This window comes from Taudactylus pleione, unplaced genomic scaffold (genome assembly GCF_031769625.1).
Source record: "Taudactylus pleione unplaced genomic scaffold, aTauple2 ptg001628l, whole genome shotgun sequence".
Classification (NCBI taxonomy): domain Eukaryota; kingdom Metazoa; phylum Chordata; class Amphibia; order Anura; family Myobatrachidae; genus Taudactylus; species Taudactylus pleione.
In genome coordinates, this window is record NW_028286025.1 from 1,516,425 (window position 1) to 1,538,665 (window position 22,241).

At 45.0% G+C, this 22,241-nt stretch overlaps 1 protein-coding gene across 3 annotated transcripts in view; it reads right to left on the reverse strand.

Annotated features, from left to right (window-relative positions):
- SLC24A4 (solute carrier family 24 member 4) overlaps positions 1–22,241 on the reverse strand; it is a 170,311-nt gene that overhangs the window by 19,985 nt on the left and 128,085 nt on the right. For 2 of the 3 annotated variants that reach the window (XM_088464302.1, XM_088464304.1), the window contains 3 exons: positions 21,466–21,519; positions 15,341–15,483; positions 9,328–9,500 (listed from right to left, as the gene is read on the reverse strand). In XM_088464302.1, coding sequence (XP_088320428.1) covers positions 9,328–9,500; positions 15,341–15,483; positions 21,466–21,519 — 370 coding nt within the window. The remainder of the gene's footprint in view (positions 1–9,327; positions 9,501–15,340; positions 15,484–21,465; positions 21,520–22,241) is intronic. The other variant, XM_088464303.1, reaches the window with a different exon arrangement.

Sequence of the window (22,241 nt, forward strand, 5' to 3'; positions counted from 1 at the left end):
AACGTTGCGGAAACCCCTGTGCAGCCTTCAGACAGTCACCCAAAGGTAAACTGTGTCAAATTTAAAAAAAAAAAAAAACACTTAAGAACACCCCAAAAAAATCATTTTCAATTTGGGTGCAAAAAAAATAAAAAAATTGGGGGACAAAGTTAGAAACTAGCTAAATAGACTCTAGGGGGGTCCCCAAGTATACCCCTGGTGTTTTTTACCATTGCAGGTGATTGCGGCAGGTGGATTTTTCACGATTTGTTAAACTTAACTTTAGCAACTTGAAAATATGCTGACCCCCATTTTCAAGTACCCCAAATTTGCTGGGATAAGTTATTTTATGACAAAAAACCTCCTGAATACTATTCTTCACCACTTATACAAAAACTCTATTTAGCAGCTATTGAGCCCGTTTAAAAGCACCAAATACCTTCAGCAAGCCAAATCGGGGGTAACCATAGCTAACCCCCATGTCAGAGCATCTTTTGGGGGGTGTCAGGCTGATTTCCCCACATGCGACAGTACTTTCCGCTTGTTTAAGTTTCACCGGGTCCCATTTTTGCCTACTTTCAAATTAAATACGGGGATACGCGGGCACGTGCGCGATACTTTTCCACCTGCAAAACAGGCGAAGTAGGCGCACAGTCCGGGAGGCGGAAAAGTATTGCGGGGCCGCTCAAATTGATTACGGCTCCGTGTCTAAGAAGCCTTAATGGGACATGTGAAACCCGTAAGGTTTTTTGTCTATGGAACTTCAATGCTTTTTTATAATTTATTAACCATCAGGGTTTTGATAAGCAAACCGGACCACCTGCAGGGCAGAAGGACAACAAATAGGTACACTAACACGGGTGAAGGAGCAGACAGCACACAGGAGGTGTTTTAAGGGCAGGCTGCAGGTGTGTGGGGCAGTGGCAGCAACAGGACCGTGCACAGAAGCATCAGGGACTCACTGGTGCTGGGCATGCACCTGAGAGAATCAAATCAATAAGACACAGATGCATGGACGTATCAGTGAGATCCATCCATGCATTGTTTTAAAAAATGAATGTGTAATATATATATATATATATATATATATATATATATATATAAAAAATTGTGCCCCCACAGCACAACCAGCATAGAGCTTTGGAGCCCCGGTGCTGGTTGTGCTAAACACAGGGGACAAACGACGTAGGGGTTCCCTGTATAAAGCACAACCAACACCAGGCTAATCAGAGCCAGTTCTGGTTACCAACATACAGGGGACAAACAAAGTAGGGGTTCCCTGTATAAAGCACAACCAAGGCTAATCAGAGCCAGTCCTGGTTACCAAAATACAGGGGACAAACGACGTAGGGGTCCCCTCAAAAACAAAGGAATTTTCCCATAGAGAAATGCTGAGGGGGGCATGGTGTTTAAGGGGCTACACCTCAAAAGCTTTTGAAGGTACGGAGCTGAAATTTGGCATGGGCTGGTAGAACTGTCGCTCGGTGCTGCATGCCAATTTTCAGGGCAAAAACATAAAAAATGAGGATTTGGGAGTAATCTAAAGCTCCAACTGTCAGTTTTTTCTGACACTCAATTAGGACCACTTTTCTGCTGTTCTCTATGGGGGATTTTTGGGAAGGCATAACTCAGGGTAGGGGGCGAATTTAGGGTTGGGGCTTGTTTTATTAGGTAGCTATTGTTCAATGGTAGGTGCTTTTGGGGTGTAGGTAATTAAGAAAGTTAGTGTTTTTAAACTATTACCTCACAAATCCACCATTATAGTGATAGGAAGTTTCAACTTGATGCGCAACCTCAGTAGGAGCGTCCATCAGGTGTACTCACTGTGGCTTCACTTGGGTGCACCAAGATGGCAGGTCAGTGTGGGCGGTAGCAGCGGTGGGCTCAGGGGAGGAAGCAGCCGTAAGCTACGGCCGGAACTCGGGGGGGGTAGGGGCGTTAGCTGCAGCCGGGACCCGTGGGTATTAGCGGCAGCGGTGGTGCAGGCGGCAGGACCCGGGGAGGTAGCAGCAGACAGATGCAGGCTCGGATCTGAAAGATCCATGATAACTGCATCTGTGTATAAATAAACACAGTATCACAGACGGGATCAGTGAGACCAGTCTGTGCTTCTGTGTTTAAAATAAACCCATGTAAAAAAAAAAAAAAGAAAATGGAGTGGCCCTGCCCCCCAAAGACAACAAGCCCTGGACTTTGGAGCTCCAGTACTGGTTGTGCTAAATACAGGGGACAAACGACATAGAGGTCCCCCATATGAAGCACAACCAACACCAGGCTTTTCAGAACCAATCCTGGTTGCCAAAATACGGGGGACAAATGACGTAAGGGTCCCCCGTATTCAGCGCAACCAGCACTGGGCTCTAAGGCGGTCCTGGCTCTGGATATACAGGGGGAAAAATATGTAGGGTCCCCCTGAATTTACCAGAACCAGCACCGGACCCTCTCTAGCAGGGGGATGAAGCCACAGCCAGGGGAGCCCTTTCACCGGGCCCCCCAGCTGAAGCACCACCCCTGAATGCTAGTCAGCTCAGGTCTGGGATCCATGGCACCCCAGGCCAAGGTTGATAGCCTTGGGCTATCCCAAGCACCCCTGGGCAGTGGGTGCTGGGTTGATTGTGTAGTGTGGTGCATATGAAAATGTAAATACTGTCTTTTGCAGTAGTACTTGAGGTCCCAGCAGGCATCCCCGCAAACTGGTACTTGGAGAACCACAAGTACCAGCAGGCGGGGCATTAAGGGCCCACTGGTATCTATAGTACCCCTGCAAAAGAAAGATTAAAATAAAACAAAGACAGTTTGTTTTAATATTTTATTTTTCCGCACCTTCACCTGGGGGGCGGCAGCCTTTAAGCTCTTTTACATGGCTGCCGCATGCCCCAGGACTTCCACGGCGTCTTCACCTAGAGGGTGGTGGCCTATAAGATATTTTTCCTGGTCCCTGCCCATCCAGGGCTTCCGCAGCGTCTCCCTGCTGCAGCTGATCTTCTCTCCAGCTACCCGGCTGATGGACTGACTGGATAGCGCCTCGTGCTGGCTTTATATAAGCCAGCCGAGGTGGCGGAGCGATGACGTCACAAGCCATGATTGGCTCGCAGCAGCCATCTTTAGATTTCAAAAGAGGCGCCATTTATGAAAAGGGCACGCTTGATCCTCACCATTGAAGTCAATGGTGAGAACCGCTCATTGGCTGAGAGGCGGAAGGCTCACCTCTCTCAGCCAATGAGTGCTCCGCAACAGGATTTCTGTACTGAAATCCCACGGCGGAGCTGTCATTCGGATAATTGTGTCCTTAGAGGACACTACTAATGTTCTGCAACCCCTTCAACACCCTGCCCCCCCCCCCCCTCCTTCGGAATTCTCTATGGAGATTTCGGGTTTTTTAGATTCAGCCTTAATATAAAGGCACGACTGTGCCCTTATAATAATCCATTCGTCTGTTTGTTTGTCTGTCCGGTTATGCATTCGGACACCCCTGCACCAATTGTGCTGAAACCATTGCAAGGTTGTCCAGTTGGATCCTAGACAGGTTTTAGGGGTGTTAGGGACCTCTTGTTGGTGTATGCTGGGCAGAACTTTGACCTGGGGAGCCTGTTCTGGGCCTTCCACTGGATGGATTTGGATGAAAACTTCACAGAGGGGTGGCAAATTTGGTCTGGGATGCCTAATGGAGTGGTTGGGGTCCCGGACGGACCTCATGGCGGAGTGCGCCGGCCAGAACTCTGACCCAGGGAGCCTGATCTGGGCCTTCCACTGGATGGATTTGGACACCATCACATAATAAAACTTAATAACTTGAAGATTTAAACCCGGGCAATGCCGGGTACTTCAGCTAGTATATATATACTAGTTAGGGGAGAAGTGTAGACAAACAATGACATCTGTACTGAATAATAATGCCTACATGTAGATTTACTAGCTCCTTCACAGAAACAAGGTGAACAGATCAGATGAGCTCATCTCTTAATATTATTTACATTAGACAAATGCAAAGAAAACAATAGACACGTATAAGGATAAAATCTCTGGAACGACAAAGACGGGGGACATCGGTGATCACAGTCATAGAAAACTGATTACGTATATGAATAAGGGATCAAGGGCCTGATTCAGAGTTGGGAATAGAGAGAGCACTTAACTTTTTTTTTGCATGTGGGCGTAAATACTGGCTGCTTTTACATGTAGCCCACAAATACTTCACAGCTTTATTATTACTCTACAATTTAGATGTCAGTTTGGACACCTCTCTCCCAAATCTAAATCTCTCTGCACATTTTAAATCTGCCCCCCCTGCAGTGCAGCATGGCTTCACCAAGATGATCAGTTGAGAAAGATCTCACTCTGGTCCTCATTCAGAGGAGGTCGCAAGAAGCGAGCGCTTGCTCGGAATGAGGGCGGCCGCTTGACTTTTCTAGTGCGGCCTCCTGGTCGCTAGCTAAGCTGTGGGTTACCACCCACAGCTTTAGCGACTGACCAGGTTGATGGTCGCGATGGTCAAGACCATCGCGACCATCGGGGCTTGCGACGAGACCCTAAGGTTGGGTCTCGGCAACCACAAGCGCCAGGGAGCTTCCTGCTCTGATCGAGCAGGAAGCTCCCCACTGACATCACTCATGATGTCAGTGCGGCAGCCCATTAAGGAACGCCTCCGTTTGTGAAACTACGCCTACAAAACGGGTCGAGCTGTCGATCACCATCGACAGCCGCCCCTTTTGTAGTGAGCTCCGGAGCGAGAGAATTTCTCTCTCGCTCCGGGGCTTGCGCACATGCAGTGCGGCCGCTGCGCATGCACAGGGCCTAAACATCGAGCGCTCAGCACTTGCGACTGCGTTTGAATGAGGTCCTCTATTCCCAAGTCTGAATCAGGCCCTAAAGTCAGGAAATACATTTATTAAATAACAAGCAGCAAGGATCTGTCTAATGCCAACTCACAGTGGCTAGAAACCGTCTCCCTTTAAATAGGTTAAATAAATATTTTCATTGCAGAGAGACTATTTAATAACAAGCAAAATGTCAAGGTTCCATGTGACAATTCCCGGAGTCTACGCTGCATCTGGTGCATTACAGTATTGCTTTAAGGATTGCAAAATATTGCAACACAGAGCTAAGCCACAGTTTTGTCAAATTGGGGAAATGAGGAGAACAGCACGATGAGAGATAAACAGCAACAATATTATTATTACCACTAATGATCTTATTCCATATTTCCAACCACACTAGCTGGTAAAAAAAAAAAACAACAAAAAACTATGTTGCGTCACTCGGTTGTGTTTCGTGCCACAAATGGGAAGAGGGTGAAGACAAAGGCCCTAATTCAGAGCCGGTCGCTATTTGCGCTCGCTCGTCCAGAAAATAGGGGTGGCTATTCAAATGAACCATTCGCTGTTTGCGGTCTGTTCACGCCTCTAGGTCTGAACGAGCGAACAAAACTTGCGGTCGTTTTTTGGAAAACTACGCCCCCTGGCCGCTCGCATCCGACGTCATGTCCGCTATTTATTAGATTAATCGAGTACATCGAACAGGGTATGAACTGCTCGCTATTCTTGTGGTTGGTTTTTGCTACCACAATTTTGCGAGCAGTTCTGACTATAAAATAACCCAGTGACGTGGTCAATGACGCTGCCGTTTTAAATATGCACACCCATAAAATGCCCGTTTTGACCTTTAAGCACGCCTGCATTCTGATTTCCACTCCCCGTTTTCAAGCACCTTCCCCTGTTACCACCCACATACGCCTCATCCTGTCACTCAAATTACCAGGCATTCGCTATTTTGCGAGCACATCAATTTCGGCCGCACTGACTGGTTCGCGCATGCGTATAACGATCCGTACGCATGCGCAGTTTGGCAAACATCGCTCGGAGCGAACGAGCTGCCGCTTACGAGTGGCTCTGAATGAGGGCCAAAGTCACTTGTGAAATTGGACCATCTGCTGAGTAAACAAAGGAACTTAACGTGGACCCATCATATACACATTTTGTCATAGTACTCAGCTAGTATTCACCAAAAAACGTGTGCCTCGTGTCTCAGCAATGTAATTCATCCCTAATGAATTGATTAAATACATTCTCTAGAATACTGATGCAGCTCACAAAGGGCCGAATTCTGTGTCACATGAAAAAGCGCACGCAGCCTCTGTTGGCGGTCGCCCATCTGGGAGGTGATGCAAGTGGCATACAATCTCCTTCCTCAATGTATACCTGTTTGGCCGAATGTGCAAAGACTTAGGGCCTGATTCAGACCCGCTCGCGAGCGCATTGCGCTCGCAAGCGGGTCGATGGTGGCCACAGTGTGCACGTGCGGTGCACGCCACGCGTGTGTGCAAGCCCCGTAGCAAGTGAGAACTTCACTCGCTCCCGGGCTCGCTACAAGACGGGGCGGCTGTCAATGTTGATCGACAGCTCGCCCCGTTTTGTAGGCGGGTAGGCTGCACAAACGGAGGCGTTCCCGTTCCCGTGCCCTACTGACATCACTTGTGATGTCACTAGTGGACTTCCTGCTCTATTAGAGCAGGAAGTCCACTCGGGCTTGCGAGACCTGAGACCCTACCACAGGGTCCCCCCGCAAGCCCGATGGTCGTGATAATCGCGACCATCACCAGGCTGCCCGCTAAAGCGAGTGGCCTGGAGGCCAGAATAACAAGAAACCCACCCCACCCTGATTTAGAGCGAGTGCTCGCAAATAGGGAGCGCCTCTGAATCTGGCCCTTAGACGCCCACATTTAGGCCCTGATTCAGAGCCGGACGCTCTGACCAGAGCGCTCGCTCTGAATCAGGGCCCACCTCCATAATTATGGAGCGTCCTCCTGGATGCTCGTATAGCTGTGGGTCACCACCCACAGCATATACGAGCGTGCAGGTTGATGGTCGCAATGGTCTTGACCATCGCGACCATCGCCACTGCGAGCCGAAGCCTGAGGTTGAGTTTCTGACGGTAGGTGTTCCCTTTGGAACGCCCCCGTCTGGGAGGCATGCCCCCGGCACGCCCACCAAAGGGGGCGTGCTGTCAATCAACATCGACAGCACGCCCCCTTTGATCAGACACAACGAGCGAAGGAAAGTCCTTCGCTCGTCGCGTCTCGCGCATGCGCACGACGGTGCTCCCTCCGTCGTGCGCATGCGCAGTGCACACCATCGACCCACTTGCGAGCGGACAGCTGCTCGCGAGTGGGTCTGAATCAGGCCCTTAGTGTCCATGCATGCTATAACACCGATTGTTGCATTCTTATATGCCACCATCGGTTGCACCATCGAAACTTGTACTAGCCCTATGCTAAGTAGTTTCACTGACAATGCGCTCTTATGCCTGTGGCTGTGCGTCTGGGAGCGCAGATGCTTGCACTGACACTCCCACGACACTCCCATAACACGCCTATTTTTGCGTGCACTACCAGCCACCTCCCAGTCACGGCCTAGGAACGCCCACCCCTTTTACACAACAATTCCGATACCGCCTGACCCAATTGCAACAGCTGGTTTGTGCGTGCACTCTGTGTAAGGCAGGCATCGGGGGTGTTTTCAGACATCTCAGTTGTAAACAATCACTCAAGTACGAGAAGATCAGCATTGCATAATCAGTGGCGCTGCATTGCAGAATCAGACCAACAACAGCCACCTACACAGTACATTGGTGCCAGGTACCTGGGCGCCAGGTGAAGGAGGAATGCCAGTGGGAGCGCTGAGACCTAGGTACAGAATATCGGGGTTTGAGCTGGCACGATATCACCTATCCAGCCCCCTGCCCACACGGAGCTGGGGGCGATGCAGCATGCCCCATTGTGATGAGGTCACGCCCCCATGTAACCTGACCAATGCCGCCCCGAAATGCGTGGCCATGGCCCGCACTGCTCTGTCACTCCTTCCACTACAGATGTTAGGAGGTTTTTATGTCAGTCACTGTAATTATATAGAAGTCACTATTACCAGTTATTTATATAGTGCACACGTATTCCGCAGCACTTTACAGAGAATTATAGCCATTTACATCAGTCCTTGCCCCAGCGGAGCTTACACTCTATATTCCCTACCACATGTACAGTACACACACACACACACACACACATACTGTACACACTAGGGTTAATTTATTGGTCATACTTGAAATTAATGTGCCATTATGATTTTGGATTTGCAGGAGGATACCGGAGCACCCAGAGGAAACCCATGCAAACACAGGGAAAACATAATGGTAACCACTACGCCATCCGTGCTACCGTAGAATATGCTCTACATTCAATCCTGCCAATATGGGACTGTGGAGTCTCATTATAGCGCTTTGAAAATAACAATTTGCCAAATAATTAATTAGTTGTGTAAAACCACACTCACTTTTGATAGACCTGGCCCACAAGATTTTGGCAACACCCATTTTTTAGTCATGACATGTAGCTAGCGGAGCGTGGATCACTTATCCCTTTTCTGCCTACGAATAAACTTCCACCATTCTAAAGTCAAGACCAAAAAACATCCAGGTGTCCGCCAGCTAACAACTGTGCCCCTCTAACCGTTAGAGTGCACAAAATGGGACACACTGGGTGCTACCATACCCTGTATGTAGCTCAGGGCCGGCTTCAGGGGGAGCTGCGCCCTGTACAGGACGGGAGTTATGCGCCTGTAACCTGCGCGCGGCGTAGAACATGCTCTGTAAATTATGTTAATTGGAGACGTGCCCGTATGGCACGCCTCCTGTTAACATCAGGCTGGGGGCGAGCCCAACACTACGCCAGTAGCTGGGCTGCCCCCAGCCCTCTTCCTGCACTGAAAGGCATCCATTGCTCTTCACCGGGGCCGGCACCGCAGCACAGCTGTGGCGGTGGAGGTGCCCAACCTCTCGACCGCCCGTGAGACACTTTGCGGATGGAACAGTGGGGCAGTGCCCGAAAAATGGGACTGTCCCGCTGAAATCGGGAATGGCTGGGTGGGGTGTGCCCTCTATGGGGCGGCGGCCCTGTTCGACCGCACTGGTCACAAATACCTCGAGCTGGCCCTGATGTAGCTCATGCTCCTTTAACCACTGCCCCTAATCCAATGAAACAAATTGTAAAGAAAAATAAATATATAAATATAAAACGTTTGGGGGGGGAGATGGACCAAAACCTCTAAACAGGACAAGCAGAGAAGTTGCCCATAGCAACCGATCGGCTACTAGGTATAACTTTATAGAATGCACCTGATAAATGATAGCTACATGGTGTTTGGGTGCTATTTCAACTCCTCCCCTTTATATGCTGCTACTTAAAAGTGATACCCGAGTATCTGCTAGGTCAGTATAAGGCGGAGACGGAACACAACACAATGAATAAGAGTAATGAAGCTAGCTGATATCTACATGTAAAATGACAAATCTCAATACCTCATTAATTATGAGCCTGCTGGCCATCCGTAGCCTGGTCCTTGGCGGGAACTTGTTGGTTATCATTATGCGCAGTCCGGCTTCTGGAAACCTATACTTGGGAGGGCTGGAGCAGATAATCTCATCCACCATCACCACCGAATTTCTGCCGTGATAGTTCTGGTCTGTCTTCACTATTCATAGGAACATAAGGATTACACTGATTAGAAAGTCCGCCATGATTCCACAGGCAATGTCAGCACTGCTTATACAACCCCCATCATCCTTATATTACAGCCAGCTGAGGGTCGTAGCTGAGTGACAGTTGGTGTGCTAAGAGTAACCTTTCACAGACCTATAGCTGGATATACAATATTTAGGGGGTCTATTCATTAAGTTTCGGAGAGAGACAAAGTGGAGAAAGATAAGTACCAACCAATCAGCTCCTAACTGCCATGTTACAGGCTGTGTTTGAAAAGTGACAGTTAGTTAGCTGATTGGTTGGTACTTATTTTTCTCCCCTTTATCTCTCTCCAAGGCTTAGTACATAGACCCCTAAATCTTAAGCAGGTTTTCCACTTTTGGTGGACTTTATCTGTGCTGCCCTCGATTTTACTACATTGCTTTTTCTTTTACCTTCTGTGCTTTTCAGCTTTGTATGTATAACAACAGTTGGGCATCTGTGGGCCTGATTCATTACCGTACGTAACTGCGATCACGCAAGCGATCTGCCGATTGTTTCACACTGCGATGCCCCACGCAGTCTGAAGTCTCAAAGCATATGTGGAAGGTAGAAATTTCTGAGTAAGGTCAGGGCTTGTGCGATTGTGCGTGAGGCTGCGATGGTACTCGATGGTACCGATGGTTTCGCAGTGTAAACCAGTACAGATGTGTGCTGAGTAAAGTGGGCGTCCTTGTGCAGTGCTGCGGCGGGAGAGCGATTGCAATGAATTAGCATACAATCGCAGTTGAATTGCGTGCGTAAGCGCAATTGCATACGCAGTTGCGTACAGTAGTAACTCAGGCTCTGTGTTGCTATTCTGTGCTCTCCCCACTGGGTACATTTCTATCCAAAGAGCAACTCTGTGCCATATCCCAGGCAACAATAATCAAATGTCCCTGATGATATAACTGCATGGCTGAAAATCACAGAAGGAAAGCTGAAAATATTGCTATATAAAAGTTGTTGGGGGACATGTACAGGCTAAGAGAAGGAAATAGAATTGGAAACATTAATTCAGGACAGAAAGTAATAGAGACATCAATGTGTTAAATGTAAGGAATTATCCATGCAAGAAGAACTGCTGAAGACAACACCAAAAGGACTAAGCAGAGAGGAGAGAAAGTTATGTACCAAGAATTAAGAAAGTTCTAAAGCAGTGGTCTCCAACCTGTAGCTCGCAGTCTTAATTTCGGTAGCTCACCTAGCTGCAGTACTGCCGAGTAAACTAGGAGGAAGTGACCTCCTCACCTAACGTGCTTCCCCGTGGTTCCACCCACGGCGTCTACGCTACAGTAGAGCGAGTGACTCCCGCCCAGCCCTGCCGGAAAATCACACAGCAGCCCTGCCTATATCTTTTGCTCCTCTCCTGCATGTACCTCCTTGCAGACGGTAATTAACAGTGAAATGAGCCTGTGCTTACATTTTATTTATAAACTACAACAATATCACGGTAATAATGAAATGCATTGTTGTTTTCTATTAAACATTTTTTTTCTACATTTCATTAAATGACCTTCAGTTGTTCGGTTATTAGCCAGATTATTTTTCTACAATTTTAGTAGCTCATCTAGAGGTTTAATTTTACTAAAGTAGCTCACACCTCAAATAAGGTTGGCGACCACTGTTCTAAAGAGGTTGCAATTTGCAGGAAAATGTTATTATAAAGCTAAGCCAACCAATTCGCATTCTAGACTAAATATAATAATATATGTTACAGTGACCTATCACCAAGACACGGTAGAGGAATGGCAGGCCAATAAATGTAGTGCCTCATGCCTCAGTGATGTAACTAAATATTTAAAGACTTGATAGGCTGCATTCTCGCAATATCGGTTCAGTTCGAAGCTGCCTCTACGTGCGTAGGTATTGTGGAATAAATGACTCCTAAAAGGAGATATTCCCACTCATCGGCTTGTGTGCAGCTTGTCACATCTTGTGTAGGTGACAGGCTGGTGGTATACATGCAGATCTGTTAGAGATTGAGGACAGACGGTGGGTTACTTACAGTACATGTTGGTGAGGGACAGAGGGGAGGTGGGCTGTGTATAGTAAATGAAACACGCATATGTAAATAGGCTGCTGTGGCACATTCCAAGAAGACACGTTATGCAGAAATAAATGTAATAAAATTAATGCATTATAACATTGATTATATGTCATTTTACATAACATCTTTCAAAACAGTTCCATGACTCCATAATAACTACTTTAAATGTGAAAGATAAAACAGTGTGTAAATCATAACATAACATATCTTGCCAAATTTACCTTCACTATTCTATAAGGTAGATCTCAGGGAATAGGATTGGTCATGTATCGTCGTCGTGCCCATACTAAGGACCTCATTTATCAACGAGTTTTATCACTCGTTGCGCTTGATAACGGTGCTCCAGCCAATCAGCTCCCAACTGCCATCTGTTTGTAAAATGACAGGTGGGAGCTGATTGGCCGGAGCACCATTTATCACTCGTTGCGTATGATAAAACTCGTTGATAAATGAGGGGATAAAGTACTAATTAAAAAACATTGTGCACAGGGCTACGTGGCTTCAAGGCGAGTGGTGGGGGAAGACGTGGGCAGCGGCAATCCGTGTGACCAGTGCCACGTGACCTCGGGGGCAAGTGGTGGATGAAGGCACCACCAATTTGTGTAACATACACGATCGGGATGCCGGGCACCGGTCTCCTGGCTTAGGTTAATTAACCCTCGCCGGGATTCTGTAGTGGAGATGCCGGCGGTCGGCATAGCGACCGCCGGCATCATAAACGCATCCCCCGTATTCAATTAGAGGCAAAATGATGACGTCATTTTCGCCTATTTCAATTATCCCCGTATTCAACTACATTGACTTTTCGGCGGTGCGAAAAGCCAATGTAAAAAAATGGGGATAAATATTTGCCAGCCTTTAGCTGGCGAAAAAAGTGCAGAATTGGGGTTTAGGGGTGCAGGCTTAAAAAAATTAGCCTGCATCCTTGTGAATGCCCCTTAAAACAATCTATGTAAAAAAAAAAAAAAAGTTTTTGAAAAAAATAGGGACACCCCAAAATAATTTGTTCAATTTTGGGGTAAAAAAAAAAAAGGGAACATACCTCTAAATTAGCGGAATGGAGTCCAGAGTTGATCCCTTATATGCGGCAGGTGTTTTCCTCATTGCGGGAGTAGCGGCAGCTGTATTTTTGCAGAATTTTTAAAAATAATTGAAGGGACTGAAAAATATGCCTGCACCCATTTTCATGTACCCCAAATTTGATGGGCATAGTTATTTTTCCCCAAAAAACCCATCTAAATGCTCTTCTGCATCACCTTATTCAAAGCCGCATTTATGCACCTGCCGCGGCTATTTAAAAACTCGACTTTCTTCTGCAGACAAAAACGGGGGTACCCATAGTGATCTCCTAGGTCTGGACATCTTTAGAGGGGTCCTACAATTATTTCCTGAAAATTCCCGTATTTTTTCGCCGATCAAAGTTTCGCTGGTTCCCGATTTCGCCTACTTTGGAATTGAATACGGGGAATAGCAGGCACACGCGCAATACTTTTCCGCTTGGAAAAAAGGCGAAGGAGGCGAAAAGTCCAGCAGCGAAAAGTTTGGACTTTTCGTCTCAACTTGAATATGGGCCATAATGTCAGCAGAAGAAATTCAACGTGGTTGAAGATGCGGGCAAGAGCTAGTGTGTGTGAGCGTGCAGGGCCGTAACTAGGGGTCTGCGAGTGGTGCTGTTGTACAGAGCGCAGGGAGCTGTGGGTGGCACCGTCACTACCCCATGGTCCTTGAATATGGCTAGCAGGGTGCCTGGAATGGCAGGGGGAGGATATCGCAGTGCAGACAGAGGGCCTGATTCAGAGCTGGACGCTCTGACCAGAGCGCTCGCTCTGAATCAGGGCCCTCCTACCTCAACTTGGAGCGGCCTTATGGACGCTCGCATAGCTGTAGGTTACCACCCACAGCTTTTATTTCCACCAAAGCCCTATTTGTGTGGAGTTTGTATGTTCTCACCATGTTTATGTCGGTTTCCTCCTGGTATTCCGGTTTCCTCCCACAAACCAAAAATATACTGGTCATTTAATTGCCTTCTGACAAAAAAAATGTTTGCACCCCCTCCCATCATGGTGACCCACCCTACTATTGCGGGGAGACCACACGTTGTTGTTATAGTACAAGACAGCCCAGGCTGTTTAGCATTTGGGAAGTCGGCATGCTGTCTATTTATCATTTTTTTTTATTTCAAATTGGAGAATCTGTGGTACTGTATGTGCAGAAGAAGCCGTCAAACCCTTGCAATTCTCCGCTATTCAGACATCTATGTTTTATTTCTGCAAGAGAACGAGAGATACTACTGCTCAGCCCATGGGCTCTGGCTATTCATTACGATGGGAGGTGAACATACTAATTTGATTTACAAATGACATTGCAGGCTTTTTATTCATATGACATGCGCAGCACTATTCTCCTACATTGCCACCTGCTGGTAGAAAAAGATATTGCAGGGCATTTCAAGATCATGATTTGGGGATTACACTAGATGTAATGCAAACTGTTTTTCTAAAGCAGTAGAAAATGGAAGATAGTTTTGAAATGGTTTCTGACAGCAGGCTTGGACATTCCATCGCAATGCAGTAAAGGGGGTGGTGCCGGCAATTACCCTATAAAACAGAAGTCTGCAGCAGTTATATAATCCTTAAATAAACCCACAATATGGTGCTGTGGGAGAAGAAGTTTTCCATTACTCTGCACTCTTCTCCGATTACTCACCAGCGTGAGTGTCAGTGTTTTGTGAGTCATCCTTATGTAACTTCACAATAACCCAAGTTCCTATTTTCTATTTGCAGCAATACCTCTCTGGGTGTTGTGAAACTATTTGGAATATGTTGAGCCTGGGAAACTTTTATTTGAGGAGGATTTTATGTTTAAGGGATGGTTCCTTTTAAGAATCCCCCCTATTACCTGGAGCTGAGAGCTGGAACAGCTGGGACTCTCAGAGCTTGCACAGCGATGTTACCGCCGACGAGGGACTCCGGAAAGGTAAATATTGAATAAATGGGTGCAGGGTGTGCGATTGGGCCCCCCCCTGGATCCATGTGCACCTCACACCCTGCACCCATTAAAGATACATGCATGTGCAGAGATTGCAGAACGTCAGCCTCTGCTAGGGTTGTCCATCGATGGGTTAACCATCAATGTCCGATGTGGTGGGGGGGGGATATGGATGGTTAGATCATCAATTGTTCAGGTCTGCCAAAACGCAAACCAGCAGGGACTGTACAAAACTGAAAAGCGGTGGGATTATACCATCGTACCTCACCTTTTGATGGTAAAACTAATAACTATTGGGAGGAAACCCTCCAAGGTTGCCAACCATCGATGGTTGATGGCAGTGCCGTCACAGAGCTTCCGAGCTCCCTCTACCGGCCTTGCTCCCTGAGCTCTTGACATCATGACGTCGTGCAGAAAGGATGGGGCCGTCAGTACCGGGAAGTGTAATAGTGCCCGAAGGCGGCAGGTTGCATGGCATACTCGGAGCATCCAAAGGAATCTCTGGGCGGCACTGGGATACTGGCTGCAGTGTGCCGTACCCAGCACCCTGCTAGCCACGAGACGGCCATCCTTAGCCTCTACATGGAGGGTGATAGCTGTTGGCCCCGCCTGATCTATAGGCTTCGCAGCTGCTACATCTCCAGCAGTTGTGCAACTGAATCGTGACTATTAATAGGAAAATGTAATCACGCAGCACATTCTCTACATCCTGCTGAACACTCTGCTGATATTGTGTAACAATACAGTAATATTCTCCCCTCTCTGCTTAGCCTTACCTTTCCACAACAGGGGCACGGAGGGGTCATCACATACAGAGGCACAATACACATTACCATCCTGTAGCTCATTCCCCACGGTGCAGCCATTCCCCAGGTTCTTGCCTTTAATGGTGAACAAGTGCTGCATTTTCACATTGTATCTGTCACATAACAGGAAAAGAGATATTAGGAGGTCTCGATAACCACCAGCACTGCAACGAAATGACAGGTAATATTGCTATAATACACAAGTGATGATAAATTGGGATTTACTAAAGTGTGGGTTTTTAGAAATGGAGTTGTTGCCCATAGCAACCAATCAGATTCTAGCTATTATCTTCTAGAAGGTGCTAGATAAGTGATAAGTAGAATCTAATTGGTTGCTATGGGACACAGGACCTCATTCAGAGTCAGTCGTTGCGGCCGCTCGGTCGTACGCAGCCGATGTTCGCTAAACTGCGCATGCGTAAAATTCGCAATGCGCGTGCGCAAACTAGCTGTTACGATCGGAAATATCTCTCTCCTTGAACTTGGCCAGGTCGTTAGTTTGAGTGACAGAATGAGGCGTTTGTGGGTGGTAACAGGGGAAGGTGCTTGTGAACGGGGGAGTGGAGATCCGAACGCAGGCGTGCCTCATTATGCAAACGGCGTTTTAAGGGAGTGCATAATTAACTGAGTAGTGTCTTAGCACACGTGACATGGAAGGATTTTACACTGAGCTTAAGAGAGGGTATGGTCAACCTTAAGCTCTACGACCAGCTCCGATGGTTCCCGATGGTCTCGATTAATCCTTATATGCCCGGAGATGACGTGTAATGCGTACGAGAAGGGGGCGTATTTTTAGTCTTCCGGCCGCATCCTCCCCTTGGTCGTCCAGCTAACGATCCCATCTTAACGACGCAACTTGCGAGTGCATCATTTGCATATCCGGCCCCTTTTCCCTTACGACCGTGCGGCCGCAACGACCGACTCTGAATGAGGTCCACAATGCTGCTTATAAAAACCCGCATTTTAGTAAATATATCCCCAAGTAATGTTGCACCTTGTTAAAACCCATGTAGCACTGCAGGGAGGGTGTAAAATGTACACAGAGATTTAAGTCTTGGGCCCGTATTCAATTAGCCATGAAAAGTCCCGGAATTTCCGCCGTCTTCGCCTGTTTGAGACGTGAATTCGCGTCTTGTGCGTCCCCACTTTTCGCCCTATTCAATTGCAGAACGGAAATCAGCGAATACATAACAAGCGGAAAGTACTGAATAGATTTGGGGAATCCGTCTGTACCCCAAATAGGATGCTCTGACACTGGAAATCGTTACAGATGTGTACAATTAGCCCTAATAAATGTATTTTGTGTCCTTAAGTTGTGTTAAAACTTTCTAGAAGCATTTTTTGTAAAAGTGGTGAAGAACTGTAGAAAACAGTATTGTTTGGTGAAAATAAATAGTCCAGTCCATTTTGGGGTACTTGAATATGGGTGCTAACATATGTTGTGTCTCTAAAGTGCACTTTTAAAAATTTTGAAAAATCCACCTGCTACATGCACCTGTAATCCTAAAATCACCTTCCTCATCCATACAGCCCCCCAAGAGACCTATTTTGGCAGTTTTTATCCTTGTCCCCCACTTTTTTTTCATTTTCAGCCCAAAAATGGCATGTATTTTTTTGTGCTGTTCTGAGGTAATTTTTTTTTTTTTTTGGGGGGGGGGGGGTGGTTTGTCCTTTGGGGGTGTCCAAAGGGTTCTGAATCAATTCCCAACATGTCCACCCCAAAATAGAGATTTTGCACTTTTTTCTGCCTGCCATTCATTGGAGAAACTTTTCCGCCTATTTCAGTGCATTGAGTTTCCGGGTACGCGAAAACATCTTGGAATTGAATTTGGAGATAAAACGCAAACACGCGAAAAGCGGCAATAGGCGAAACTTTTTCGCAGATTACGGCTTTTCGCGTCCAATTGAATCCGACCCTAAATTTAAGAAAAAATTGATGTAAACTGATCAACCTCAGTTTTGTGTTTCAGGGGATAAATCACACATTTACTGACAGACAATTTTTTGGGGGGTTCAGAAATGTGTGATTTAGCCACTGAAACACAACATCGATGTTGTTCAGATTTAGATCTATTTTTAATCTATTAAAATTGATCTTTAGTAAATTTACCCCTTAGAATAGAGAGGGTTGTGTCCACACTCAAATCTGAAGTTCAGTGTAGAAATAAAGCTGTCCAGCATTTGTGGCTTCATGCAAAAGCAGCCAGTATTAGCTTGCATGCAAAAAATATATATGTATTTGCACCCCTTGAAGTACACAATGGTTTGGTCCAGTTACAAAGTTACTTTCTTATTTTTTTTTGCTCCCAACTCAAAATCAGTCCCTTTATGTATAAACTCCTGTAAACAATATCTGCAAAAACAGTGATTTCTGACGTCATTGATTATAGTCTTTGACTTCTGATGTCATCAGCTCAGTGTTTATAAGGAAACTTGTGTATTATAATGAATAATGCACCACCGACTATGCTATAATGGATAATAGAAGTCGCCTCAAATTTCTGTGACCTTTTTTAAAGCACACAGCTAACAGCTTTGTGTATTAATATGATCAGAACTCCTGTGAGTTCCAATAGCCATATAATGTACAAGAAGGAGTGCATTATCCCTTATATAGTACATATAGGGGTATATTTACTAAAGTGCAGGTTTTTAGAATTGGAGATGTTGCCCATAGCAACCAATCAGATTCTGCTTAATTTATCTAGCACCTTATAAAAGATAATAGCTAGAATCTGATTGGTTGCTATGGGCAACATCTCCACTTCTAAAAATCAGCACTTTAGTAAATAATATACCCCATATTGTCTATTATTCACATATTTTATATTCTATTGCTACGTACTTTTGGGAGCTACACGATAATATAGAAAATACAAATACATCTACAGAGGAATATTATGCAATAGTATATAATACATTAATGGGCAGATTTCATGCATCTTAAAGGCGCTAATGTTTCTTTTACACAACAGGTTGCATATTATAAATGGTCCCATTGGGCAGATGGGAAGGGTTCATCTCTCTCAGTGACAGGTGATTATGTAGAGCAGGCAGTAGGGGCATTGGCGATAACTTTATCTGCTGCCCAGAAGGGGAAAAAGGCGACAAATGAATTCCTGCTGGCATTGCCATAGCTCCTGCCGGAACAAGCCGCTCGGCAGAGAGGTACTCCTGGAAAACTGGCACCAGTTCTGCGCAACCAATTTACGTCTCCCCTGATCTCATGCAGGACCACATTCAGCCAGCGGGTGCCAAATGTATATGTCTTTAATGTCCCCAAGATGGATTGTCACATCCTTAACCCTTAATGCTCTGTGTAATACAGAGCACTGCATAACTCCAGCAGTTGCTGTAATCAAGCTGGGACTTGGGTGCTAAATGAAACCGAAAAAGCACAACTGACATACAGTATGTCCAAAAACCACACAAGAGCTTAATCGGTGGCCAATGAGCGTCCCCCCAGCTGCTGTTGGACTACACATCCCAGCTTGCCCTGCAACAGTTTTAGCATGGCCAAAAAAAGCAAAACTGTGGCAGGGCATGCTGGGATATGTAGTTCTACAACAGCTGGAGGGACGTTTATTGCCCACCCCTAGTTGTTGTAGGAAATAGAAGGGCGCATTGCATGAACTAAAGGAGGATATTACACTGGCCAAACTACAAATGAAAACAAAAGTTATTTCCTCAGTGGGAAAGCCAGCAAAAGATTGCCCTGGTCTGCCGCTGCTGATAGAGAAGCAGAGCACCGGGGGTTAATAGGTACAGTGCAAAAAAAAAATAAAAAATGACATATCATTAATCATTACATTTTCCTTCCCTCAATACTTTTGGGTTCCGTGTCTGATGTTTTAGAAAGACGCCAGATTTGAATGCTGCACCAGAATGTCAGTAAGTATATGAGATAGATAGATATGAAATACATATATAGATATGAGAAAGATAGATAGATATGATAAAGATTATAGATGAGAAAGATATATAGATAGATAGATATACTGTATATAGATAGATATGAGAGAGATAGATAGATAGATAGATAGATAGATAGATAGATAGATAGATAGATAGATAGATAGATAGATAGATAGATATGAGAAAGATATATAGATAGATATGAGAAAGATAGATATGAGAAAGATAGATAGATAGATAGATAGATAGATAGATAGATAGATAGATAGATAGATAGATAGATAGATAGAAATGAGAAAGATAGGTAGATAGATAGATATACTGTATATAGATAGATATGAGATAGATAGATAGATAGATAGATAGATAGATATGAGAAAGATATATAGATAGATAGATAGATAGATAGATATGATAAAGATTATATATGAGAAAGATATATAGATAGATAGATATACTGTATATATAGATATGAGATAGATAGATATGAGAAAGATATATAGATAGATAGAAATGAGAAAGATAGGTAGATAGATAGATATACTGTATATAGATAGATATGAGATAGATAGATAGATAGATAGATAGATAGATAGATAGATAGATAGATAGATAGATAGATATGAGAAAGATATATAGATAGATATGAGAAAGATAGATAGATAGATAGATAGATAGATAGATAGATAGATAGATAGATAGATAGATAGATATATCACTAGATTGTTAGATATGAGACATATAGACAGACAGGCAGATATGAGATCATGAAATCAATAGATAGATACTGTAGGTCTGAGACAGATGATAGATAATGAAAGATCAAAGAGAGATAATGAGACAGATATATAACCATAACCGTATTGACATATTGCATCCCTGCAATAAGCAGCAATAAATAATCCTACTTATCACCGCAAAGGGGCATTTACTAATAAATAGGCCGATCAGTCTGCCAGCGAGCAATCCGGCTCTCGGTAAAGGGGCCCTATGTTAGCTGCATGGAGTGGGTGTGCTTATTGCGTTGGGCAACCCCTCTAATCTTGTACTTAAGAAAAACAATGTGATCTAATCTTTGGCAACAACTATGTGATCCCCAACGCAAGCCTGTGATTGGCTGGTACAGATTACAAGTGATTATCCCCTCAGGAGACCATAAGCAATGCTCACAACATGCACTGGTAATCAGACCATTAACTCCTTCCCTGCCAGGAGGGGAATAGACACGTACCAAGTGATCATTGAGCAGGTGACAAAATAGGCTGAATAGCCCAATTAGCCAGTGTTATCTGCACTGGAAACTATAACCTGTCTGCACTGGGAACTATAACCTGTCTGCACTGGTAACTATAACCAGACTTAAGCCCGCAGTCTGCAAACTTCACCCTCTGGCACGGAAAGGGTGTATGATAGGGCCGCAGGAAGCATTAAAACCAGAAGAAGCCTCTTACTGGCGGGATACTTTTCAAGCTGAAATTAGATCTATTCTTCAATTCTCCCGGGTGGCATTTTGCTAATTTAAAAGTGTTACTTAAAGATAAAATTAGTGGGGTGAGGATGAAACCGATATATAAAGATTTAGGATACAAGAGGTTGCAGAGGATATCAAGATGTAGTGTAGACATTCGTAATGTTGATATCACGATGTCGACAGTTATGACGTCGACACTGTTAAAATGACGGGATTGAACTTATTGGCACGTGCAGGATGTCAACATGTTCACAAAGTCGATGTATTGAAATGTCAACAGTCTACACGGACCATCAGCGAAGGGTCAGGGGTTAAGATTAGTCATACTCATCGCCGGAAGCCGTTCAAGATGAGCCAGAAGCCCTCTACTAGGCCACCACGGACATTTTGTCGGCAGAAACTACAGAACATACTAATATATTCAACACCTCCCTTTTATTATTCACACAGGGGAAAACGGTGACTGGGAAACCCCAAAAACTAAAAGTAAAATAAATGGAACAATGTAAATAAACATGAGGTAAACCCACATGGTGGCCCCGTAGGGTCCTAGCCGTGTGCGTAGATTGCCTGTATGGTATATACAATGTATCACTGACTCAGGTAATAAGAAAGCATTCTGACACATCCACATTAAAGTAAGAATACTCCCGAGAAACGGATATCCCTTACATAACATAATGTGTGATAACGGAATTGAAAGACTTACTTCATTATAAGTATGTAAAACAGATACATAATTATTAATATAAGACTTTCCCACCTGAAAATAATAATAAAAAAATTGTTATGACTAAAAAGAGACAAAAACATCATCATACAATACAAGTGAGTCTTTTGTAATTACAATGGACATAGCACAAATATCATGTAATCAAGGGGTAGGCAATCAGCAGCTGTCGAGGGACTACAAGTCCCAGCATACCTATAAGGCAGTAGGATATGCAGTTATATAAGAGCAGATAGATTTTCCTCTGCTGTAACCCTCAGCTCCTCAGTGTTTTGCATCAGACTGATAAATATATCAGCTGATGGGTTGCTATAGGTTAACACAGTCATTGTATAAACACCACAGTATTGATCGGAAAGGTTTAGAAAGGAGCTTTCCCTAAAGCCTCACTAGCAGACATCAGCGTGACGGCAGATAAGCGGATTAGCAGCTGTACAAAAGCAGTCACTAACATCATATAAGTGTTATATCCACAAACTTTCTTCTAAAACAACTGCTCAGTGTAGTTGGATGACCATTCAGCCATTTCTCCACTGGGGGCAGAAAAGAAAATGGCCGCCTGTGCCCATGAGGTTAAATGAACAGCTAGGGGAAAACAACAGTCATTTTACTCTCACTGATTATTGATTTTTCATATGCATTAATTTGGGTGGAATTATCTCACTGGTACTATAAGAACCATCAGTTTTCTAAGACGGTATTGCAGAATAAAACTAGAAAATCAGTGTGAAGAACAGGGTCAAAACCTTAGGTAG